The sequence below is a fragment of the Leuciscus leuciscus genome, assembly GCF_965113295.1.
Source record: "Leuciscus leuciscus genome assembly, chromosome: 2".
Lineage (NCBI taxonomy): Eukaryota > Metazoa > Chordata > Actinopteri > Cypriniformes > Leuciscidae > Leuciscus > Leuciscus leuciscus.
Window position 1 is genome coordinate 18,904,135 of NC_138726.1, and position 27,218 is coordinate 18,931,352.

General features: G+C 36.2%; 1 protein-coding gene across 1 annotated transcript; it reads right to left on the reverse strand.

Moving 5' to 3' along the window:
• Positions 1-564: 564 nt before the first annotated feature.
• Positions 565-26,299, reverse strand: etnppl (ethanolamine-phosphate phospho-lyase). Its single transcript, XM_082152499.1, has 13 exons — positions 26,147-26,299; positions 24,332-24,450; positions 20,779-20,938; positions 20,103-20,177; positions 19,571-19,664; positions 9,565-9,681; positions 8,106-8,188; positions 7,378-7,603; positions 6,647-6,801; positions 6,222-6,311; positions 4,138-4,268; positions 3,983-4,053; positions 565-3,888 (listed from the first exon to the last, which is right to left on the reverse strand). The coding sequence occupies exons 1-13, from the start codon at positions 26,203-26,205 to the stop codon at positions 3,781-3,783; spliced, it is 1,488 nt and encodes a 495-aa protein (XP_082008625.1). The 5' UTR covers positions 26,206-26,299; the 3' UTR covers positions 565-3,780.
• Between the last annotated feature and the right edge of the window lie 919 nt (positions 26,300-27,218).

Genomic DNA, 27,218 nt, shown 5'->3' on the forward strand with positions numbered 1-27,218 from the left:
GATAATTTTCAAACACTAGAGAGCAGCACTGAATAGACTGAACTTTCTTTTTTTTTATTGCAAGAAAAGAAACAGCACTGCATTTTGACTACACTAACATAAAATGAAAAGGAAAGAGAGAGAAAAAAACAATTACACCTCAACCAGTAAGAAAAATAGTATCATAATTCTTAAACTCATTGATAACAATAAGAACAAGTTTCTTAAGAGATTTTACAATAAGGGAGATCTCAGCGATAAAGACTTCAAATCTAGGCAATGTATTGAGAAATTTGTTTTTGTGAATAAAAAATGTACAATGCAACACACAGAAATTAACAACAAGAGTAATAGCATAGTCTCCTTGAAAAATAAAGATATATATCTTTCAATTAAAACTTTAAATCACATTTTATAAAAGGAGAAAGATAACAACTTAAGTTCTCCCAAAGAGATTTAACCTGATTGCAATGGTAGAATAAATGAAACAAAGTTTCTTCCTCAACTTTGCAAAATACACATATGTTAGAAAGATTAACAAAAGTAGAAATCTGGGAGTTGGTTGGATAGACATTATGTAGAATCTTGAAGTGTTTTCTCTTATTTTATTGGACATAGAACATTTTTTCAGGGAATAACCATGTTACAATAGCTTACTATGTTTACGATTACATTTTTTATCAAGAAAACAAAATCCAATAAAAGTTTGGACAATAATTGTTTTTTCTCTCATTAAAGCAAATGTGTTTTAAATAAGTGCACATAACTTGAGACAAAGCTTTGATGACAGAATTGAAGTCCTAGCAGGCAGAGGAAAATTATACAAAGTTATAAATTGTTCATACTCCAGTATACTGCCATCATTTTTAAATAAATCCGAAAAAAAAAAAAAATACCTTGATCATACCAATTGTTTAAAAAAATCAAATAATTCAGATTAAAATGTTCAAATTAATCCACAGAATTTCTTTGTGAGGAGAAAAGTTTTGCATGTAGCACACATTCCAATCAAGTAAAACTTGTTGGTGAAATTAAGAGAGAAATCGGTAATTTAGAAGGGGTGAAATTACATTTTAAAAGAAATTCTAAGCCACCTAATCTACGAAATATGGTATAGGGGATATAGTACCAAATTGAGTCATTACTACAAAGACATTTTTTTAACCTACTAATTTTAAAAGAGCTGATTAATTCCTTAAAATTTTAAACTTTCAGTCCACCCTCAGAACGTCTATTAGTCAAAACAGATTTCCTAACTTTGTGAGATCTGTTCTTCCAAATAAACTTCAATAACATTTTGTCAATATCATCACAATTGTCATTCTAGGATAGAGAGGGATAAACACAACAGACAAACCCTCTATTTGGATATAAGATCTCTACCATAGATTGACAGGTCTCGTTGTAGCCAACAATTAAAGATTGTTCTAGTTTTCATTATTTTAGATGAAAAATTAAGTTGTTGGCGGAGCAATCTATCTTAAGGAAAATCCTCGGGTATATGGTGTATCAGTGGTTGTTGAGTATCATAAAGACAAAAAAGTTCGCACTTTGATGAATTTAAATATAAACCTGAGGCTTCAGGGAAAGATTTAATAATAGTGCGAATTTGACTTTGGTCTTTAAGAAATATCGGCCAGTTGAGATATTTTAAATTCTTTACCAAATATAGAGATACCTTTTAAACTGGGATTTTATTAAATATTAATTGATAATTCAAACAGCTAGAAGAAAAAGAAATAGAGGAGTGCGCAGAGGTTGCCCCATTCCCCCATCACAATCAAAGCGTTTAGTTTGAAAGCCAACCAAAACTGAGAAATTAATGTCATATAAAGCATTCTCACCATGTTGATTAAAGTACATGCAAAACCAAAAACACTGAGATATTTAAGCAAAAAATGGTGTTCTAAAGAGTCAAATGCTTTATAAAAATCCAAAAACATTATAACAGCATCTGAATCAATATTCTTTGAATAATCAGTGAGATCCAGAAATAATCTTATATTGGAGCTATGTCCATTTTTCATAAATCCATGTTGTATTTCGCCAATTAGGCTATACCATTAAGGCCTGATTTTAAACGAACTGCAAATATTAAGGCAAGTGATTTATAATCAACATTTAACAGCGATATTGGTCTTAAAAGTACCACTAAAAGTGGGTCTTTATCGGTTTTGGGAATCAGAGTAATAAGACCTTGTTTCATTGTGGAAGTCATCTCTCCTTTTCTAATACTTTTCTAAAACAAACTAGGTTGCATTAAGACATCCCAAAAATGTAAATAAAATTCAGTGGATAGACCGTCAGTACCTGGAGATTTTCCTTGCTTCATAGATTTCAGTGCATCTTCAACAATATGATTTCAACAATAGAGATATCAGAATCACAAAGTTGCTTAAAATCCTCATTAATACCTGAAACCTTACCATGAAGACTCAAAAGAAAATCATCACATTTTTCTTGAGAAAACTGAGAAGTACACAATTTTTTGTAAAAGGAGTATACAAAGGTTGAGATCATTCCTGGATCTGTACATAAAACACCATTAATAGAATAGACTGAACTGGAATAAACAGTGCTGCATGGATGACATATTTTTGTAGGCCAAAACCCAGAAATGAGTTAGCATTTTAGCACTACCGGTTTCATCATTCTGAAGTCAATGTTTTTGGTTAAATGCCTGAAAAAAGGTCTGTGGATAACACAAGCTCAAGATATTTTCACGTTTTATTCTACAACATGAAATACATAATTAATACCCCATTGTGATTATTATTATTATTATTAGAGTTTTTACTTGTCTTAAAAGGCAGGTTGCTAACAATGGGCAAAAGGGGGAGTACAGAGGTTGTCAGGGCCATTAAAAATCATCATGGCGAACAGGTAAACTCATCTACTCACTAGCCCGCTTTCACAGCCTCTTTTATTTTCTTATTTTTTTGCAATAATTCAATGCCAATTGAAAAAACCTATTGGGTTTTTGTCAAGGGAACCAGTGTGATGCTAACTTCTGGGTGGGCCTAGAAAAATATGTCACCACTGCAGCACTTTGGTTGCAAGCATCCTGATTGAAGACAGAATTGTACTTTGAAACAATGTTATCTGGGTCTCTGTATTTTTGTAAAAAAAAAAAATATATATATTGAAATGGAAATGATTAATTTTTTATGAGATACCTAACAATAAACTGATGATTATTTTTCTAGATGCCATTTTAAATATTCGAAAAAAATCTTTCATTCTACATCATTTTTTCCCCCCTCCATGTTGCCTTTTATCTAGAGGGTGTTTTCCACTCCATTACTATTCGACAGGAGTGATTCTCCAGCTGTTTTACTGTGGCAGACATCAGCAGAACCTGCTGAAGTGCGCATTTGTTCAGGTTTGCGTACAGTTGAACAGGCTGTTGTAAAACAAAGCAGTGCCTAATTTGGTATAGATGCATTTAAACTATTATCTATAGTCTCTCCCACAAAACTAACCAGCTCCAGCAGGTGTCACTGGTCACAACACAGAAAACCATAATGCCATGTATACAATGATTTATTAGCATCTTATCACTCTTTTGTTCCTTTTTAGTCCTTTATAGCTTTCTGTGAGTGAAAGCTAAGACCAACATCATTAGCGTATTGGATAGTTTTATTTCACTGAGAGGTAATATTTTACAGTTCTGAATGGCACCACTAAAATATATGGCAATTTAATGTTCATACAGTGTAATTGTAGATCCATTAAAACATGGAAAATGTTACAGACATAATTAAAAAGTAATTTAAAGCAGTTGTTTCCCCTGATGTTTCATTAGGTTCTTAGTCTCTTGTTGTTTTTTTTGCTGTGAGGTATTGTGCTGGCGTGCTTGTGGCTGCTGCCATTTGAAGCATGAACCAGGCCATTTTCATCACTGAGTTCCTTGGGACAAAAAGGCAAAGAATAGAAGATCTTGGTTGTTTGATTCCCTTTTGATTCTACGTTAAGTAGTTTATAACATAACCTGCAAGTTTACCTTTCGCTTACTGTGGTCATTCTCAGAGATTACTGCTTCATGCATGTGAAGGCCCAAAGCCCTTTCTAAGTCTAAAACAAAAGAATAAAGCACAAATTACCATGAGGCATATGAACCAAAATTCATTAATCCAGGTTTTGTGTTACTAAAAGTACCTGTCAGAATTTGGTCAATCTTCCCCACAGCAAGTTCAGCATCTTCTCTAGTAAAGCACATAGGAGGCTTGAACTTAAGAACATTGCGGTGTGGGCCATCAGCACTGAGCAGAATCCGCTGCTCTTTTAGTCTTGAAAACAATATATAAAAAAATACAATAAAATAATAATATATATATATATATATATATATATATATATATATAAATTTGAAGGTCCATTCTTATTCGCCCCCTTTCTGTGTAGTTCTATATTTATATTATTTAATTATATTTGAAAGGTAGGGTAGGCAATGTTTTTCATAAATAGTTATGGTTGAAACACTCTTCACATCCTGATAGAAAGCAATAATAGAAGTGGTTTAAATATTAAAAGATATATATCATCTGTGGAAGTCTTGGGACCAAAAAAATTTCGTCAAATTTTTCCCTACCTGCCTGTCGACCTTTGTATTTCCATACGCAAACATCACATGTCATCAGCGCGTTCCATGAGGCTATGCAGAGCTGTAGACAGACAGTCACCAAGCGCCACAAACAGAAGCCATCTTTTACCGTTTCTCCTGAACCAAAACAACGAGCTTATGCTGTCTTCATGCCATGTCCTAACTACCGTAATGAAGAGATGGCGACCCGTGACATTCGACTCAGAAACGCATAATTCCTACTCAGAAAAACAGTTCAATGGCAACACTACCAACGCCAAAATGAATGCAGTAGTCGGGTGGTACAAGTCAGAGCTCTCTAAGTTTTTTATGTTCATTGTAATTGTTAAAGGGACAATGTGTAGCTTTTTAGGTATTTTATTATCTAAAATCTATATTTTTATTCATAAATATGCCCTCAATGGTGTACAAATACCTATGCCAATGTTCAGAATAATCCTCGTAAACGAAGAATTTATTATCTTTATATACATGGGACGGGTAAGTCCACGGAGGCTTCCATGTAGTTCCGCCATCTTGAAAAACTATAATAGCAGAGAGGGACAAAAAGTACTAGGCCAACGCGTTTCCACAACGCGTTTCGTTCAGAGCCAGCGTCACGTGACTGAAACCAGCAGAAGCGGAGGCGCAGAGCAGTGAGAGGCGCTTGTCACTGCACCGGCAAGTTTAAAAGGCTGCACTGCACGGTTATTTATACACCGTTCATTCATACATATGCTGAGTCACAGGATAAGGAGTCCTTGTCGTCGAAAAAGTCCAAAATAGACCGTAAAAGGAAACGTGACCGGAGATTACAAAAACAAGGGTTACTGTCAGGATAGCTAATGCAGGAGAAAGCTTTCAAAAGAGACGCTGAAGTTGCCTGCTTTCTTCTCGACAGGTAAGTCAATGTTACAGTCTTAATTACAAGCTTTTTTTTCATTGCTTGGTTGTGTACTTTATTATATAGACAGTCGAACATTTATAGTTAAAAGTTAAACAGGCTCTTTGATGAATAGCAGCTATTGAGTAAAGTAACGTTAGAGAAGGCTCTGATGATGATGATATCTAACAATGCACATACTTCAAAAAATATAACGAGTAAAGAAGGCATTACTACTAATAACCATAGTTAATGTTTTTGACAGTCAGTAGTTCATACTGTAACATTCTTTTTTTCGTTGTTTCAAGTTTCAGTTTGTTTTAAATAACAAACATGTTCACCCGAAGAAAAACTCGAAGTGCTATTATAAGACATCCTGTCATAGCTTTTAGGTACATAACGGCTACCGTAGATGCAACGCGCATTTGAAAAAGTGAGGCGCTGGAGAGCATTATTCGTTTGAATGCAAAATACAATTTCACCACTAGATGGGAGAAATTCCTACACAATGTCCCTTTAAGTTATGTTGTTAGAGACATGGTAATTTAACGCTGTCTCTCGTGACGCTTTACAGACTCTGCTCTGGCTGTGCATGATCATATGTTTTGAAGGAGGAGTGAATTTGAAGGGAGAGTGGGATCTTATGCTTTCAAAGCTAGCTTGCTATTGCTAGCCTCTCTGAAATTGCCTACCCTTCCTTTAATGTGCCAAGTTATGTGGCTAGGCTATGCATCTTATGCATGATTTTACTTTTTAATTTACATGACTCATTCTCACCTGTAAATAACATCCTGAGCTTCAGCTGTGGCAGGTGTTCTCTTATCCCGGTTTCTTACCAGCTCCAATCCAACAAACAGGCCACGGCCCCTAAAAAAACAAAATGTTTGACCTGCAACTTTAAACTTCCTGGAAATGTGTGTTCCAGACATACTTCCGTCAGCACTATTACAAGTGTACCACCTTCACAAACAACCCCAGGGAAATGATTTACAAAAGACTTGCAACATAAAGAGGCCATGTAACTTCAATAATCTTATGCAAACATAGTCAAGGTTCCACTGTGGCACATTATTACTCACACTATACCTTTATTCACACTGCAGAGTTTGTCGGTATTAAAGAAATGATGGCATTATGGATCTGATCATGTCCATCAATTCCTGATTTTATAATTTTTAGAAGTTAGGAGGGAGTTAACCAACCTCACGTCACCCACTAAGGGGTGTCTTTTCTTCAGATCATCCAAAAGTTGAGTCAGGTAACCTCCGACATGCAGGGCATTGCCTTGGAGATCTTCCTTCTCAATTACATCTAGCACCGCCAATCCAATAGCACATGATACTGGGTTACCGCCAAACTAGAGGACACCAAGACGAACATTTTTCAGCCTTTTGTGTTTCATAAGAATTTTTGCTCTAGGCCCTATATCTGTTGCTCACACATCTGGGGCCTCATTTATAAAATGTTGCATAGAAGTCTTAGAATAATTTCTCAAATGTGCGTACACCTCTCTTGCAGATGTGAAATTCGTAAATCGCAAATGATCTTGAAATTGTGCGCAGCTAAATGATTTCATAACTCTGCCTTGTAAATGCCGCCTAATTAATATCATTAACATATAAAAGAGCACCAGTCAACATTCAAATCATTTACTTGAGAATGTTGATTTCCAAATACCTGTAGTAGCCTATTCCGGAAAAGTGCACGTCTGCTTATACCCTGACATGGCGTTCAAAGACCGTTTTTATAAACATGAACGGTGGTGTGGATTTTAGCATACACATACGTATGTACAGATTTTACTTAGAGTGTATGTTATAAATGAGGGCCCTGTGAACAACGCAAATAGTTTTATTTTCAAATGTTGTTTCAGACTTAATCTGTATTATTTCATGCCAGCCATTGTCAAAATATGTTTTATTTTTGTCCTCACTGTGTTGAAGTACTCCATTCCAGATGACATGAAGCTTTCGGCAACCTCTCTAGTGGTAATCACACATGACATTGGATGACCATTTCCAATAGGTTTGCCCATTGTAACAATATCTGGTACAAAATCTTCTCCCTGTAGCTGGAAGGCCCAAAAGTGGGTGCCCACCCTGCCAAAGCCCACCTGGACCTCATCAGCAATGAAAATGCCTCCTGCATTTCTCACATGCCTGTGATAAAGCAAGAGTTGTGGTACACACAAATTGGAATGTATATGCATGCATATTTATATTCAGAAACACGTATTTCATATGATACATGCATTATAAGACAAATGCACACTTGGATACAAAGTGATTCATAAATGGGCACAGCATAAAACATTATCATTTTATTAGCCCCAAATTATATATACAGACTATATACTGTAATATTTGTGGTAATTAAAAAGCAATTAAAAACAAAAATAAAACCCTGCACCAGTCAAAATTTAAAGTAACGTCAAATTTAGGTATTAAAACCTCAAATTAAACAAGAAAATTTAAAATGAATATGTGATGAATTTGCAGCCACAATTGGCAGAACCTTTAAGTAAGCTTAGAAAAGAGGAATGCAAATAGTATTAGCCTATACCCTATAGATTAAATGTGTCACTTTTGTGTCACAGAAGAACTGCAATCATGTAACTAAAATGCTTCATTCAGAGCCAGTTAAGCACTTGATAGTACATACTGTGCCACTTTCTGGAAGTAGCCCACCGGAGGAATGACCTGCCCTCCGCAACTCTGCAGTGACTCAGCGATAAAAGCGGCAATCTACACAGGAAAAGATCACATGAGTCCCTTGTACCCTAGTGGAAATACGTGCAAGGTCCTACTGATGGAAGCAAACTTTTTACAAGCTGCTTGAGATGACTATAACAGCCACTGCCATGATCAGAGCCGAAGAAAGCACAGAAAATACACAAAGAAACTCAGGAGGAAAACGGGCACATACGAGAACTTCATGCCATTTTGACACATGATGTTTGGGCAATTCATTCACTGATCCTCACAGATTCACGTCAGTTCTCACTTCAGAAATGGGACTGTGTAATGACCCCTTATACTCCTGCAACAGAAGGTTAAGGGGCTTTTTGAAGATGCACATGCATTTCTGCAAATCATTGAGCCTTTAGGCATCGAGGAGGCAAGAATAATTCCCGTCTTTGCTCAACCTGGAGAGAGGGAAAACAACAACAGGTGGAGAGCAGAGGGAATGTGGGGAGGGAAAAGGAAAGGATAAGGAGGAATTCAGTCATTGATGGAGAATTTAAAAGATCACAGGAAATCACTGACCGAAAAGATCATGTCAACGAATTTAAGGCAAGACACTAAAAGCAAAAAAATATTCGTGCACTGGTCAATTTTGAGATTTTGGGATATTTGGCTTTTCATAACGTGTTGTTTCAGACTAGAGGAAAGGTAACATTCAAAATACACATGCAAGTATTACACTGAAATACTGACACCTTAAAATAAAGTGTAACTGTATTGAATTTATTGCTCTTATTGCATGTATTTTACAGTACATATTAAAGGCCGTTCCTCAAAATGAGTTGTTTCTCATGCACTGAGCACGAAATCTCTACTTCAGAACTATTTACATGTACCAAACTTTACAGTTTTATTCTTATCTATATTCTGAAGTTTGCTCATATATTATTTGCCTGGTTTTATACAACATTTTATTCCCAAAAACATTTTATTTTTCTTCTGGCTGTTGATAGTATTTTCTGATTTATGGAGTGATACAAATAAATATCCAAAATCCCCTCGATAAAAACTATTGACTCTAATATGTCAACCAAATGAAACAATTATGAGCCAGGCTTTATCCAATGTTCAGATTTCTGTACTGGAAATGTGTTGCATATTTAAACATAAAATTTTGGAAGACAAATAAAAAATATTTAATCAGATAACAGGGGAGGTATGGTGGTATGAGTTATCTTTTTTTAATAAGCAGCCTTAAGACAGAGAGATGTCAATTGACTATATTCGTAAAGTAATCCACACAATTATCACTGCAAATTATAAATTGTAATTTTAAAAAGTAAGGTATGCAGTAATGGAATAAAGATTAAGGGTCCATTCAGTGAATAATGCTGATTTATGTGGATGTTAAATAACTTTGATGGACATTCACTCACCTTATGTCCCTTTTCATGGGCCTGTTCGATTACGTCTTTGACATTTTCAGCGTAGGCAGTGGCAGGGTCCGGGTGGTCCTCACGGTATTTGCCTCTATAAATGTCTGGACTGAGAGCCTAAGGAATTATCATATTTATGAATAGTAAGTCAAAGTTTACAGTGCAGAAATAAATCTCTTCACTGTGCTGGCAATTTTAAATACAAGTTTTTATGTAATTTATTTATTTATTATTACTGGTATCATTTAAAATTATTTTTATTTGGTATCATTTATAAATTTAATTGCAAAAAGTCCTGTGCCAATTTGTATATTAAATGTATTTTCTGGGTGCGTAGATTCAGTTTACATGACATGAAACACAAAAGTAAGAATCCCCACACCAGGTAAATTAAAAGTAAAAGTGAGAAAAATATTTTTACAGAAAATACCATATGAAGTAACAACAAAAAACAAACGTGCACTACAAAAAGTGACTGGGCACAAAAATAAAAAAAATAAACGTTTAAGCCAATCTTGGACTATCTTCATTGTTTAAATCTGTACAACATAAATCCACTGCATTTATACATTGTTCTAGGCACTAATTGCAAGCACCAAATAATTAACACAATTGGTAGAATGCTGGTTAATTGTACATTGAACGGATAATTGATGTAAATCCCACACACATGGCTGGAGTAATCCTTCACACATGCTCCAGCAACAAACAACTGAGGGGTGGGAAAGACTTCAAGCTAGAACGATTTAGAGTCTCATTAAGTCCAAAAGGTCGTTCAGTTTAAACCGACTTTCACACTTTGTTCATTGTTAGAATATCTGTGGGATACATTAACAATGACAAAAACAGATAGAACATGGACATGGTGATTTTCTTCATTGAAATGTCTAGCACCTGGAGATTTAAAATCACCCATACACAGAGAACTACAAATGTTCATTAATACGAGTATTAAAGGGATAGTTCACTTTGAAATTAATTTTTGGTATGTTTTAGCTTACCTCAAGGGCATCCAAGATGTAGGTGTCTTTTTTTCCGCAGTAGTTTCAATTTTTATATTTTTAGGTCAAACCGTTCTTGTCTGTCAGTCATATAATGCAGGTCTATGGTCATTATCTCAAAACACAAGCACAGAGTCCAAATTAAAACAATTCCCCGTCGTCCAAATTAAACAATTCCCCATCGTAAGTACACATTGATGGCCTAAGACACGAAACGAGCGGTTTGTGTGAGAAAACGAACAGTATTTATATCGTTTTTACCTCTTATATATATCTATGCACCAGTCTGCGTACACGTCAGATCAGATCACTTCGACATGGCTGCGTATAAGTGGTAAAAACGATATAAATACTGTTCGTTTTCTCACACAAACCGCTCGTTTCGTGTCTTAGGCCATCAATGTGTACTTACGATGGGGAATTGTTTAATTTGGACGACGGGGAATTGTTTTAATTTGGACTCTGTGCTTGTGTTTTGAGACCGTGACCATAGACCTGCATTATGACTGACAGACAAAAACGGTTTGACCTAAAAATATAAAAATTGAAACTACTGCGGAAAAAAAGACACCTACATCTTGGATGCCCTTGAGGTAAGCTAAAACATACCAAAAATTAATTTCAAAGTGAACTATCCCTTTAAGTTGGCTTGAGAGAGCCAACTTATGCCTGGCTCACACTACAGGAGTTTTAAAATCCTAACCGATTTTGAAATCTGGTTGCAGCACACACTTAAGGAGAATCTTTGCAAATTTTCTTCCCCCAAATCTTAAACATGCTCACACTACAAGGTTTGAAAATCGCGGTGCACCACACACTACAAAATGTTATTAAGATTATCGTGCCAGAAGCGCCTCACGTGATCTCACGCAGCAGATCTGAAGTGGAAAAGCATGGAAACATATGGGATATGCATTGCCATGAGACACACACACACGCACGCACGCACATACACACGCACAGAGACTTTGAACCTACCGGTACTTTGAGTTAAGAGCTTAGATCGGGCCCAACAAATCAAGCCCGACCCCTACCCGAGCCCATGCACTTTGTGTCCGGGCCCGGCCCAACACAAAACATTAACATAACTGTGATTATGAGCCCGAGCCCGATTTAAACCCGACCATTTTTTAAATACGTGGGCCAGGGGCGGTGCGAGATATTTTTTAACGCAGGTGCTGAGGGGGTGCTAGATATATAGCATATAAATATTGCAAAAATTGTCCACTTAATATTTAATATTCAATCATTTTAATTGTCACAATTAAAGTATTCATTTTATTAAATTGACCAAGCACAACATTCAGCATTCAATCAAATATAGATTAAAGATTTATTATTATTAGGCTAATAATGTTAACATAATATACTATCGTTATTTCGACATAATATGTGTGCAAGCAACAAGCTAGATGTGCATTATTAAATCCGGTGACGCATCATGCATTGATTTTGAAATCCATTTCGTTTTAACGCGCTTTTTAGTTTCGGTTTCATTACTGAACATGTAACGTTACTCGCCTTTGTGCCTGCTGACCACAGCGTAATGACTTATTTATTTAGCAATAAATAAATGGAGATAAAAACGCATATGGAGTTGAGTCATTCAAAATTATCTCAAGGGAAATTCCTTCAGCACGACAGCCCTGCTGTCTTTTTGACAGCACTCGACGTAATCACAATCTTGCTCATCCCGATAAATATCAAACATGTTTGATATGATCGGGGCGAGCCCGATTTGTGTGAGAGCAGATCGGGAGGGGCAAGATTCGATCTGTGAACGCCTCACATTACCAGATAATCTGCGCCGAACATCGGAACCGATCGAGGTCCTCGACAAGATTTTTTCTCAGATTCTCGTGAGGGGTAAATCGGGCATAAATCGGCCTAAAACTCCTGTAGTGTGAGCCAGGCATTACTGATATTGTACTTAAACTCTCCAACCGACAAAAATTCAAATCTAAACACCTTGAAGACTAAACCAAACAGCCGATCTATATACTATATTAGCCAATGAGACTCATTTAAACGAATAAACTCTAAACTCATACACTTATACACTAATTAACTTAAATTGAATAACTAATTAACTAATAAACTCATGAATTCATAGACTTATGAACTCTTAAACTCATAAATGAATAAACTCTGAACTCTAAACTCATTTAAACTTATAAACTCTAAACTCAAAAACTCGTACACTTATAGCAACACCATAGCAACCACCCAGAACACCCTAGCAACCACCCAAAATACCATAGCAACCGCCTAGCAACTACCCAAAAGACCATAGCAACCACTGAAAATATCCTAGCAACCACCTTGCAACCACCCAGAATACCTTAGCAACCAAACTTGAGTACCCTAGCAACCGTTTAGCAAGACCTATATCTCTGTATCAGAACATCGTATAGAGATGAGGTTTGGCTATTTTGACTCATGCTAGCAAACAGCACTTCCAACATGCTACACATGCTAGCAGTGAATAGCTACATGCTAATAGCGATTAGTGAAGTGTTAAATCATGCCAAGATCATGCTAAGAACTCTATAAAAACTCGATAGTAACCATCTGTGACAACTACCAACCACCTAGTAACACCATATCAACCGCCCTGAATACCTTAGCAACCACCTAGCAACACCATAGCAACCACCCAGAACACCCTAGCAACCATCTAGCAACACCCTAGCAACCACCCAAAACACCCTAGTAACCATCCATAACACCCTAGCAACCACCCATAACACCCTAGCAACCACCCAAAATACCCTAGCAACCGCCTAGCAACCACCCAGAACACCCTAGTAACCACCCATAACATCCTAGCAACCGCCTAGCAACCGCCCAGAACACCCTAGCAACCACCCAAAAGACCATAGCAACCGCCTAGCAACCACCCAGAATACCCTAGCAACCACCCAAAACAGCCTAGCAACCACCCATAACACCCTAGCAACCACCCAGAATACCTTAGCAACCGCCTAGCAACACCATAGCAACCACCCAGAACAGCCTAGCAAACCGCCTAGCAACCGCCTAGAAACACCCTAGCAACCACCCAAAATATATTAGCAACCGCTTAGCAACACCATAGCAACCACCTAGCATCCACCCAGAATACCCTAGCAACCGCTTAGCAACACCATAGCAACCAACCAGAATACCCTAGCAACCACCTAGCAACACCATAGCGACCACCCATAACATCCTAGCAACCGCCTAGCAAAAAACTTTCTGGTCCAAACTTTCTCAAGCCAACTTAAAGTTTGTCTCGACGAACTTTCGCATCTAGTCCTATATTGTGTTTTTTTTTTTTTTTTTTTTAGCAAAACTGACAAAGGTATTAACCTAGAATTTTTAAAAGAGTAACAATGTCTACAAGGGAAAAAAACCATTGAACCTTCAGGAGTCTGTAAGGCCTGCCCAATCGGTCCAACAACAGTTTCCAATAAGTGGGTGAAGGTTTACTGCGAGTTACTGTCTTTTCAGCGTGGCAAAGAAATTTAATTCGAACTTTTATCTGACTCCATTTTATCACAACCTCGAATCTAGGTTGGAATGCCAATTGGTTATTGGTCATTTATATAATAGTTTAGCCAGACATTTGATTATTCTATTTAACTCTTTAATTTATATTTTACTCGTTCATTAGGAATCTATGTCGCTTTGAGGTCCTCTCACGATCACAAACTCGTCAGTTTTTGGTCACTAAACAGAGGTAATTGACTAATACCTTAGATGGTCGCATTCACTCTATCTAAGATACTTTGTATGAATTAAAATAACACTATCTCTAGTCAGAGGCCATGACCACTACTGCAGATATAAGCCGACCAAAATTACTTCTCTGGTAGTAGCTTTGGTTTGGTCATGCCATGGTTTCCCAAGTACACTTAGCTAGACTAATATTACATTAAACAGAGGTAAGACTCACCCTATTTAGGTTGGTCAAGCGACATTTTGCTGTCCTAAATGGAAATTTTCTTTTAGTCTTACAGTCTAAGTACACTTATTAGCTTTTGGTTTACTTCTGTGGGGATGATACCATTGTACCAGTCGCACTGAGACATTTCAAATGATACCAAACATCTATAATGTTGTATGATAATTGTTCAATTTAAACCATATAACCCCGGCATCCTGGCCAAATGTGCCCATTGGCCTCTTTCCATCATGGTATCCTAATCATCCCCATATATACCCCATATATACCTATTGGCTTCATCACTCTGTCTCCTCTCCACTAATAAGCTGGTGTGTGGTGGGCGTTCTGGCGCAATATGGCTGCCGTCGCATCATCAGGTGGATGCTGCACATTGGTGGTGGTGAGGAGATCCCCCTTCCATATGTAAAGCGCTTTGAGTACCCAGAAAAGCACTATATAAATGTAACAAATTATTATTATTATTATTATTATATAGAATTTTGGATAAATTTCAGGTTATCCCAGCATTCACATTTGGCTCCAAAACTCTGGAATAGTCTTCCTGATACTGTTCGTTGCTCAGACTCGCTCTCCCAGTTTAAAACTAGATTAAAGTCGCATCTCTTCAGCCAGGCATTCATATAATCCTACAGTTCAAACTACAATCCGGCCTCTATCCAATGCCAGAGGAGAACTGGCCCCCGACTGAGCCTAGGTTCTCCCAAGGTTTTTTTTTTCTCCATTAAGGCACCTGATGGAGTTTTAGGACACCATTAGGTCACTTGATGGAGTTTTTCGGTTCCTTGCCACTGTTGCCTTTGGCTTGCTCAGTTGGGGATATTTTGGGGATATTTAATTTAATTTTATCAATCAATAAATTCCTCTTGAAACAAACTTTGTTGTATTATTTTAATTTAATACTGTGAAGCTGCTTTGATGCAATCTGTATTGTGAAAAGCGCTATACAAATAAACTTGACTTGACTTGACATTAAGAGAGAAGGGATGGGTGATGAGGAGACTGTAAGGGTGAGGTGTGAACTGCTCTGTGTGGTGCGTCTCGAATGGCGTTGTTACTTATGCAAGAAAGTGTTCAAATGTTAATTCTCAGGAGAGTCTGTTGTTTCCTCGAGTAGTCGTTTCCAAGTCCAGACTTTCTGGCATCTGCCTTACAGTTCTTCCAGGCTTACAAGTCTTAATCTGTCCCTCCGTAATTGCACTACGGCCAGTATGGACACTGTCTCTAATGGTTAGTAAACAGTGACTAGTAAACAAAAAAAATCAGTGAAAAAATTCTTACCAGCATTGAATGACTACTCGAAACTCTCTTTTGACCCTTCAGTGCAGAGAGTTTCAAGTAGTATTTTTTTTAATTGCATGTGCTATCAGTTGATAGTGCTGGTAAGAATTTATTTACTGATTTAACGCTTTTTGTTCATTCTAGAGGACGAACCATTAAAGACTGTTATGTCCATGCAAATACGTACGCATACGGTGCAACTTTTGTTGTTTGTTGCTGGAGCGTGTGTGAAGGATTACTCCAGCCATGTGTGTGGGATTTACATCAATTATCCATTCATTGTATAATCAATTAACCAGCATTTTACCAATTGTGTTACTTATTTGGTGTCTCCAATTAGTGTCTTGAACAATGTATAAATCCAGTTGATTTATGTTATAAAGATTCACTGTTATGCTGATGATACTCAGCTCTATATTTCTTCACGCCCTGACGAAACTTACCAATTCACAAAATTAATGGAATGCATAGCTGATATAAAAAATTGGATGACTAGTAATTTCCTACTACTTAATTCTGAAAAAACAGAGTTTCTAATTATTGGACAAAAAACGTCCTCACGTAATAACCTAGAATACTGTCTAACACTTGATGGCTGCTCTGTCAAGTCCTCGTTGTCGGTTTGGAACCTGGGTGTGCTCTTTGATACCAATCTTTCATTTGAAAGTCACGTGTCTAGTATCTTTAAAACCGCATTTTTCCATCTTAAAAATATATCTAAATTACATCATATGCTCTCATTGACAAATGCGGAACAATTAGTTCATGCGTTCATGACATCAAGGCTCGAGACATCAGCAGCTCGAGTTCTTACCAGAACCAGGAAGTATGACCATATTAGCCCCGTTCTGTCAACACTGCATTGGCTCCCTATTAAACATTGTATACATTTTAAAATATTGCTGATTACTTACAAAGCACTAAATGGTTTAGCTCCGCAGTACTTGAGCGAGCTCTTAACGCATTATAGTCCTTCATGTCTATTGCAATCTCAAAATTCTGGCCAGTTGATCGACTGATCGAGTCAAAATCGACTGCTGGCGGTAGATCCTTTTCCTATTTAGCACCAAAACTTTGGAACAGTCTTCCTAACATTGTCTGGGAAGCAGACACACACTGTCAGTTCAAAGCTAGACTAAAAACACATCTCTTTGACCTAGCATACACATAACACATTATAGACTTCTATAATTCAATGTTAGGCTGCATAGATTAGGTCAGCCGGAACCGGGAACACTTCCCATAAATTCTGATGTACTCGTTACATCATAAGAAGAATGGCGTCTACGCTAATATTAGTCTCTCTGTTTATCCCGAGGTTTACCGCAGTCCGCCCGATCCAGGCCGTTTCCAGATCTGATGCAGGACCTGCGCCTGGACGCGACGACAACGCAGTCCTGAAGTGTCAACTAGTCTCTCCCCTGTGAAGGCCTCCCTCCCCTACCTTTACCTCTCTACAGATAAAGCGTTGTCGGAATAATTCCGGTTCGCGTGACTAAGCGGAAGCGATAAAAATTCTGTATTATAAATTTTAAGGCCAGACAAGTAGTTTGTTGAGGGTTGGTTTATAGGGAAGGACTACACGCCTGCGCACATATATTCAAACGCGCATACCTATAGACTGAACTCGTAATACGCATGTGCACGCCATCAGCGTTCTCACAGGTTCGCGTTTTTATTTTTATTTTCATTTCATTATTTTGTACAGAGAGAACTTAAGAGTTTTCTGTTAAAACGGTATAGTGTTAACCCCTATTAACCCTTAAGTTAATAACTAATGATCGTTGTGACGGAAGTGAATCAATCAAAACTAACTTTAGCTGGACAATAACTTTATTCTAGCTGCTATAAAGCCAAAACAATCTCTGTTACTTTAATTTCCTATTATCACTGTAAAGCCACTTTGGAACCATCTACATTGTTAAAAGCGCTATATAAATGAAGATGACTTGACTTGACTTGACTTGACTTGACTTGACTTGACTTGACTTGACTTGACTTGACTTGACTTAAGCACTGAAGATATTCCAAAATGGACTGAAACATTTGTTTTTTCTTTTGGTGCTCAGTCACTTTTTAGTTAGTGCACTTTTGTGTTTTGTTGTCACTTCATAGTAGAATCTTCAGTAAAACATTTTCCTCAAAGGATCTTGGACTTTGAATGTGTTTGGTGTGCAGATTTCTTGTTTTGTTTTTTAATTGAACTGCAAACATAATGTCCTTTTTTTATTTTTTTATTTTATCAATCCTCCAAAAGGCAGTCCTGCCTAAAACTCAAGCCATTGGTTGAGCCAATGTTACTATGTCAGACTAAATGCTCTAACACAGCAATGCATGTTTACACTTCTGTCTAAAAGTTTACTATTTCTAATCTAATCATATTAAGTTGGGATAAGATAAAGAATTTCACAAATAATTTTCTCAATGTAAAAAAAAAAAAAAAGTTGTACTCTGTATCAAATTCACAGTTAAGGTAGTGTAAGGACAGGGCAGTAAGATGAACCTGAGCTTAATCCTTTCAACAACATGCTGGCTATAAACAAAATAATGTGATGAGTTGTCTTATCACTATTTGTAGAAAGGTATTTCAATGCCATAGCAAGGACTACATTCAAGTCACAAGCTCCCTGGATTTACTGTACTCCACATTAAGCATGCAGCATAATGTCAGCATTAGAGGCCTGAAAAAAAAGACGATGCATCTTTAAAGAGACTTTCCATAAAAAATACATGCTGTTGTTACGTATCCTGATGTGGCTCCCTAGCACGTAATATGATACTGGCTGATCACCACGTCAAGAGTTCCTTATAATAAGGTGATGACTGAGAGGCTAGTTCACACACACGTACCACACAATCATCCACCGAAATTTGGCAGTTGTGTATGTTGAAACTATCTGATATTTTAAGAAATGTATTTAACTTGACACAGTCATGAGGGGGGCTGCTCTATGATGCCATTTCCTATTTTATGTTTTTGTTCTGCATGTAGTTTGCACCACATTACTTTGTTTATTAACGTGAAAAACTCTTGTCCACCAAATACGATTAATATGGTGTGACTAACAGAGACAATATTTGTCTAAGGAAAAATTATAAAGGATTATGCCAAACTACACAAGGTTTTCTTTTAAGAATTTTATTCTTTAGGTTTTTTTAATTTATTATTATTTTCATTTGTGGACATAAAATCAGTTAGGCTATATCAATTTGATATAAATTGTCCACAAATTATATATATATATATATATATATATATATATATATATATATATACAGTATATATATATATAAAACATTAATTCAGAAATACATACTCATCTTATAAGAAGTGTATTCAAGTAATTGTATGTATGAATTGAATATTTAATGCAAATTATTAGATCCCAAAAACATAAGCAGTGTGTATAATATATATATATATATATATATATATATATATATATATATATATATATATATATATATATATACACACATATATATATATATATACACACATATATATATATATATATATATATATATATATATATATATATATATATATATATATATATATATACATATACATATATATATATATATATATATATATATATATAAATATATAGTAAATGTATTAGAAAAATAGAGAGAGACATTAGAAGTTTGGCTGCACATTATTAGTTTGGACTTCTCTGAATTTTCTTTACTTCAAGTATAGTGTCTGAGCACTATGTGCATGTGACCTGATGTCAAATCCAATATGTCAAACGTCTCATGTTGCAACACTCACCACATGCACATGTTGGCTCGTCTCTGCACCAGTCATCTGATGAAACTTATATGGACTGATATCAATGAGCGATGACACATGACCATGATAGGCACTGCAGGAGAAACACACTGAATGAAAAACTCACAATAATCAACATAACAAAGTTCCACAATGTTTGAGAGGGCTTGAGATATCTTATCTTTTAATTATTATTTTGCTTATGTGAGTGAAAAGTGGCCCAGAAACAAACCAACGCAGCAAAAAAAATCACATGCTATATTTCTGAATGGATATGGCCTTCATTCAAATAAACCTGAAGACGAGGTGATTCTTTCTTTTTGTACAGCATTGGTTTTGAATACCAAGGCAGATGATGACTATGTATATCCATAGGCAAAGCAATGTGAATGTTCTCTACAGTATGTCCAGATACAAGACTTAAGATAAAGTTAATATTTAAGCTATGAGCTTCACGCTTCTAAGAACTTGGTTACTGTTTAGATCCCAGTGCAGAGGAAGAGGAGACACAGCCAGTGTGCTGTTGACTTACTTCTCCAGTGTGATGATGTCTTTGCCGCCGGTATACTGCCAGGCCAACCTCAGGGCCAGATCATTTGCCTCGGACCTAAATGTCAAAAACAGAAAAGTTGATTATGGGTTTGAGCCTCCATGCACCATACTGACTTTATTATCAAGCTGCTGCTTTCAACACTGAAAAAAAAAAAATTGCTACCTAGCCATCCAACAAAGAGCCATGAATGTAGCAATTTGCTAGAATACTTTTGCTTAAGTGCAGATGAAGCTCGGTAAATGCTGCTGCGTGATGTAATGAAATCCTGTGATGAAACTTTCTCACCAGCAGAAAACTGCATGTTTGATAACCTGTAGTTAGAGCCCTCCCCACAGTCATTACAAAACTTTCACCCACAGTACCCCGGTACAATCCTGATTACACCATTGGTGATTGGCTCTCAGCCAGTAACCATATGTGTTAGTGGTTAATATGCAAATGATCCACTGGCTAGGTGTGAATATTTGTGCTCTCATAACAATTTTTATAAGAGTACAGTCTGGTTGGTCAGTCAAAATATCATGCATGTGTAAGTATTATTAAAGACTTGTCTGTAAAACCTGTTTCAAACTGGGAGTGTTTTGAAGCAAGCAGAAAACTCAATGTGCATGTAGGCTAAACTCTGAGAACAGACTGTCTGAGCTCACAGACCTACCCTGAGTTGACAAAGTAGCACACAGAGAGCTTTTCAGGAAGGGTGGCTTGGAGACGCTGAGCATACAGGACCAGATTGTCATGTAGGAAGCGAGAGTTGGTGTTGAGAAGCTCCATTTGCTTTGTTCCTGCCTCAACCACATCTGGGTGGCAATGACCCACTTGAGAACAACACAGAAACATCAGTTGAATAATTACTACAGGGATGAATGTATTAGAACAGATAATTGCATTCAGGAAGATATATTCATGTCATAATGGTACTGTATTAAATCAGATCATTTAAAATACTTTTTATGAGTGAGCCCTTAAAAAAAAAAGTATACTTCAAGTACATTTTATTAAGTGTACTTTAACAAAGTTCAAGTATTTGGTTACACTTTATTTTAAGATGTTGTTACAGTGTAATTAAACATTTAAGTACTGAGTAATTATAAGTAACTACATGTACTTACTATAGGGTTAGGGTAGGGTTAGGGTTTGGTTCAGGGTTAGTTGCATGTAATTATGCATAATTTATAGTTATTACTATAGTAACTACATGTAACGTATGGTAACAATGACACTGTAAAATAAAATGATTTTTTAGGATACTTTATGTAGTAAGTATAATAATATTAATGTACTAGTAGTATACTTTAAGTGTACTATTTCAATACTACGTTTTAGTGTTAAAAGTATACTTTTAAATATAATTTAAGTGTGATAGTAGTAAACTTTGAGTACACAAGTTTATCTACGTTTTTCGCTTGTACTGCAACTATACAAGTGAACTTGTAGGTATACTGATAGTTTACTAGTTAAATACTTAAAACACATTATTTAGTTTATGAAAGTACACTTTGGAGTATACTCTCTGTAAACTGCTAGTTTAGTAGTTTTATACTGCAAGTTTGCTTTTAAGTTTTCTTTAAGTGAACTTACATCATACTTATAGTTTACTGTTTATATTTTTTTTTGTAACTTTGTACCCCAAAGCTGACTTGTTATAAACTTGAACAAGTAAGTTTATAAGACAGAATGTAAATCTATGTGGAAAAAAGAATTTAATTTGCTACTTAATCAAAAGAGCGAACACAACTACAAGCCAAGTATACTTAGAATACTTCATTATATCTTGATCAAAAGATTGAGTACAAGTAAGGCCAAATATACTTAGACTTTTCTGTCAATATAAGTGAAGTATACTTAAAAGTAATTTTAAGTATATTTCTGAGAAGTTCAAGAAGTTCATAAATAGTAGACTGAAAGTATACTTTCTTATTTTTAGTTTAAAAGAAGTATACTAATAGAACACTTGAATGAACTACTTTTTTTGTTAGGAAGATTAAATTTTGAATCAGGAAATCAGGTTTGTTTCAATGGCTCTGAAAATGCATGTTGATTAAAGTGAAATAAATGATAACGATAAATAAAACATTTTTCTTTTAATTTATCTTCAGACAATGTCTTGCATCATGCATGGGAATCTTTGTTCCATCATCAAAGCAGCAATGACACTGAAAAAACGCTCACTCAAATAACGGCAAGGGTACTTGAGTTATTGTACTTCATTTTGGTACAATGAAGTGTACTTCAACATAGTATAATCAAATATTATATCGGGAAATTGGTACTTTACTCAAGTTAGTATTGAAACAGAAAATTTTAACTTCTGCATTTCAAAAGAAACAAAATGGCACTCTTTCTCTCAATTTCACTTACAATCTCATTTAGACATTATAAGTACAACATTTCCAATATTGTCTGTAAAACAAAATGCAAAAATGTTCTAAATGTGCAAAATGTTATTTTTGACGTATAGGGCTCTCTAAATGAAGGAATTCCAGTTATGTAATTACTGTAGGGCGAATTTGTCAGCCATGCTTTATCAATAGTTACCGTGTTTATGTTGTTTTGTAGTTTGTTTTTGACAGTTAAAGTTCACAGGCATTCCTAATTAACATATCAAGCTGTTTAATATACAAATTACAATTACATTAGAAACTTTCACTTTGAACTGCTTTCATTTGAAGCAAGAGATACAGGGGGAGTGTGGCTTTATAGCACCAGATATATGTCACTTTGCTCCCAGCTGATTTGTCCAGTTCAGGTTTATCTCTAACCCAGAATAAATTCTGCTCAGGAGCTGGTTAGCCCTGTAGCATAAGTTGCATGGTGATAAAAAAATTTTTTTTAAAAACGGAAAAAAAAAACCTGTTTGCTCAAACTAATCTGAAACTTACCCTGTAGCAACTGAACCCGCCTTTGCAACATTTTGTAAGGGTGCATCTGACCATTTTTTTTCAGCTACTGTTTTCCTATAACCACTTCTCTAATAAGAGTTTTTGTTGGTTCTATTTCTACTTATATCAAGTTTGTGTTTAAATAATGATAAATGAAATGTCTATGATACCAATAGATATCCACAATTTATTGAGATGGTAGTATATCTCAAAACTTGTGTACAATGTTTCTACCAGAGCAATTATGTATGTTATTTTAGTACCATGTTAAATGTAAGAGGTTTGCTGTTATTGGCTTCAGGTTTTACAATAATTGTTTCTGGAGCCTTACATAGTCAGGACATTGAGAAAATTGTAATGAATCAATTTGCTTTAAAAACTGCATGAAACTTCACATCTCCGTATTCCATCTGTTTATTTTTAAAACTAATCAAAAGATTTACTTTTTTTTTTTTTGAAAAGCTAAAGTACAATTAATTATGGTTACATACGTACTTGTTTTCTTTTGCTAGAGTAAATGTCTGGTAAGGTGCTTTGACTTTTAAATGAGCAAAACTTCAATAGCAGCTGCACTTTCACAACCCTGATATACACATTGACTGAAGATCATACATTGACTGACAGCCTACATCTAAGGAATTTGCCTGTAGGTACAATAAGGTTTTCAGGTTTGACCAGTTGCTCTGTTTAGGGATCTTTTAAACATTTACATTTTTAAAGGCACACTACGCAGTTTACGTTTTTCTCAAACAGCGACCCCTAGAGTCACTGCGGAGTACTTGTATTTAATGTTACTGTCGTAAATACCACTCACACAGAGCCGTCTCTGCACTCTTCAGACCACACTTTCTTCGTCGACTCTGCCATGATTCACGTCAGAAATGCGTGCAAGTGTCTTCCATAGAGGCTTTCTTCATATGTTGTTGATGTATGTGACGTCGTGCCGTAAAGCAAGTCGTGATTCTCGCGAGATTTGTCGGGGCGCCACCTTTCAAACTTGCATTGCTGTTCCCCCCCGCTTTGCTATCGGGATGATTCGCCCTACTATGAGTTCGTTTACCATCAAAATGATTTCGAAGCTGTTATATTAAGCTACAAATCTTGCATAGTGTGCCTTTAAAAGTTGCTTTGCTTCAGGTCCACAGTTCACAAGTGTTTGATTCAAACCCCGGTGCATCATTTCTATTCTACTGAGAGTCTTTTGTAGATCTGATTTTATGTTTACAGTTTTATGTTGATGTGTTTATGTGAGGATATATTCCACAAATCTTCTATACAAAATCAAATTTACTACAACTGCAATTTCCCTTTACAATTACATAGTCCTACCATGTGCTACGTTGTTTATGCAATCCAGGTATTTCTCATCTTTTTCGTTGTACATGTACTGGCCCCTTGCTCGCACAATCTTGATAGGATCATGACTGAAGAACACTTTGCAGGATGGACTATATGGAGGGAAAAGACAGAAATAAAAGACTTGGATCAACTGACGCTTTAAAGGGTTAGTTCACCCAAAAATGAAAATTCTGTCAGTAATTACTCACCCTCATGTTGTTCCAACCCCGTAAGACCTTCGTTCATCTTCGGAACACAAATTAAGATATTTATGATGAAATCTGACAGCTGGCTCACTCCTCCATAGGCTTCTATAGACGTTACAACTTGCTGGCCCAGAAAATGCATTAAAGACATCGTTAATATAGTCCAAGTGACTACAGTGGCTCAATCTTAAGTTTATAAAGCGACGAGAATACTTTTTGTGCGCAAAAACAAACAAAAATAACGACTTTATTCCACTATTCATTTACTTTTCTCTGGGCCTCGAGTTTTTTCACGTAGTGTTTAAGCGCAGCGCGTCTGTGTTGCACGTCACCACGTAGGCTCACTATTGGCCGACGCTGGTCATGTGGTGATGCGTGGTGACGTGCAACACCATAGATATCATATAATAAAGGCTAGATGTCTTGTGCGCGCTGCTGGCCAATGGAGGTCGACGTCCGCACACGGTGGCCATCTTACCACAGGGTGCTCGCTCACTTGTAACATGGTGCATGTACTTTTAAATAACCATAACTTGCTCAATTTTCAACCAATTTTCAAACGGTTTGGTTTGTTATAAACGTCAGAGATGTAGTTATGACACTGCATACATATGAATAATTATAACAATGGACTTCCATATGAAAGAATTATAGCCACGTTAATAACGTTTGTAAGAAACCGTCAAGATTTCAGCGAGATAAGAGGATTTGTGTGCGTGCTGATCACTCACCTTAATTCACAGCTTCCCTGTGGTAAGATGGCCCCCAGTGATGCCGGAAGTGACTCCGCCGTAAGACATCTAGCCTTTATTATATGATATCTATGTGCAACACAGACGCGCTACGCTATTACACTACGTAAAAAAACTCGAGGCCCAGAGAAGAGGAAATGAATAGTGGAATAACGTTGTTATTTTATTTTTATTTTTTTTCGCACAAAAAGTATTCTCGTCGCTTTATAAACTTAAGATTGAGCCACTGTAGTCACTTGGCCACTGTAGTCACATAACGTCTATAGAAGCCTATGGAGGAGTGAGCCAGCAGTCAGATTTCATCAAAAATATCTTAATTTGTGTTCTGAAGATGAACTTAGGTCTTACGGGGTTGGAACAACATGAGGGTGAGTAATTACTGACAGAATTTTCATTTTTGGGTGAACTAACCCTTTAATCATGAAGTTAAAGAATTTGAAGCCATAAAACATTTGAATTATTAGCGTGCTTATGTCTTGAGACGCATTCTGTGAAAAAAATATTTTTGATGAAACATTAAACTTTGTCAAATCCTCTTTTTATCATGACAGGTACCGTTATAGACTTGATCCAGACTTAAACGTGCACTTATGAAACCAAGTTTCCTTACTTTCCATTCACTGCCTCAAACTCATCTCATAAGTCTTTTGATGTTGTTTTATTTCTCAGTGTAGAAAACGACATCCTCTGTGCCACGTACGCTTTTCTTTTAGGGTCATAGGCTAATAATGTATAATAAATAACAATAATACAAACAATAATAACTAATAACAAAACAGGTCACAGGTGTCATAATACTTCTGATAGATATTAGTTCGTGCGTTATAACTGCAGTAATGTCTCCTTACCCTACATGTTTCCGTCGGAGATCGATAGTCTTCTGCTTATCGAAAGTTGTCGTTGCCATTTCTGTGCTTAGGAGCTCACAAACTCGTGTGACTGCTGCTGGAGGTACAATGAGTACAGCACTGTCAACTCCATTGATGTACGTGTGTGTGTGTGTGTGTGTGTGAGAGAGAGAGACAGAGAAAGAGAGAGGGAGGGAGAGAGAGGGAGGGAGAGAGGAGGAGGGGGAGGAGGGTGGGGGGGTGGGGGGGGCCTATCAGTTCAATCACTATTGCAAAAGTGGACCGTTCGCTCCTATCTAAATGTAGATTAAGTGACCAAACACTTGGAGAAAAGATATTTTATTTGGCTCCAACAGAATTTCACATAACATGAATTGGAAATTAAGTGCCCTGAGCCATGGACACGCACAACACAATCTTGTCAAATAGCCAACACTTTAAATGGTACAACAACAATTTATAGCAAACATAGCCTATACGAAATGAGAAATGTGAGAAACAAGATTTTTGATATTTGAAATATATACAGTTGGCCTACTGTTCAAAAGTTTTAGATCGGTAAGTTTATTAAGGTTTTTAAAAGAAGTCACTTCTGCTCACCAAGGCTGCATTTATTTGATCCAAAATACAGCAGAAACTGTAATATTGTGAAATAGATTTAGAATTTAAATAATTATTTTCTAAGAAATGAAAGAAAGTAGCCTATTACTTTTATTCGAATTGAATTGATCAAAAGTGACAGTAAAGATAATGTTACTTAAGCTTTATTTCAGATAAATGCTGTTTTTTCGAGCATCAAAGAATCCTGAAAAAAAAACTGTTTTCAACATTGATAATAATAAGAAATGTTTCTTGAGCAGCAAATCATCATATTAGAATGATTTCTGAAGGATCATGTGACACTGAAGACTGGAGTAATGATGCTGAAAATTCAGCTTTGCCATCACAGGAATAGATGACATTTAAAAATATATGTTTTTGCTGTATTTTGGATCAAATAATTGCAGCCTTGTTGAGCAGAAGTGACTTCTTTTAAAAACATAAAAAAAATCTTACAGAAGTATATATATAT

What these genes read in the sequence shown, in the direction of transcription:
- etnppl (XM_082152499.1), bottom strand. Translation starts at nt 26,205, where the DNA reads ATGGCAACGACAACTTTCGATAAGCAGAAGACTATCGATCTCCGACGG. An exon ending in TGCTACTTTGTCAACTCAGG is followed by an intron (nt 20,178 to 20,778) that starts GTAGGTCTGTGA and finishes TTTGACATTTAG; the next exon opens with GTCCGAGGCAAATGATCTGG. An exon ending in CCCATGAAAAGGGACATAAG is followed by an intron (nt 8,189 to 9,564) that starts GTGAGTGAATGT and finishes TTTCCTGTGTAG; the next exon opens with ATTGCCGCTTTTATCGCTGA.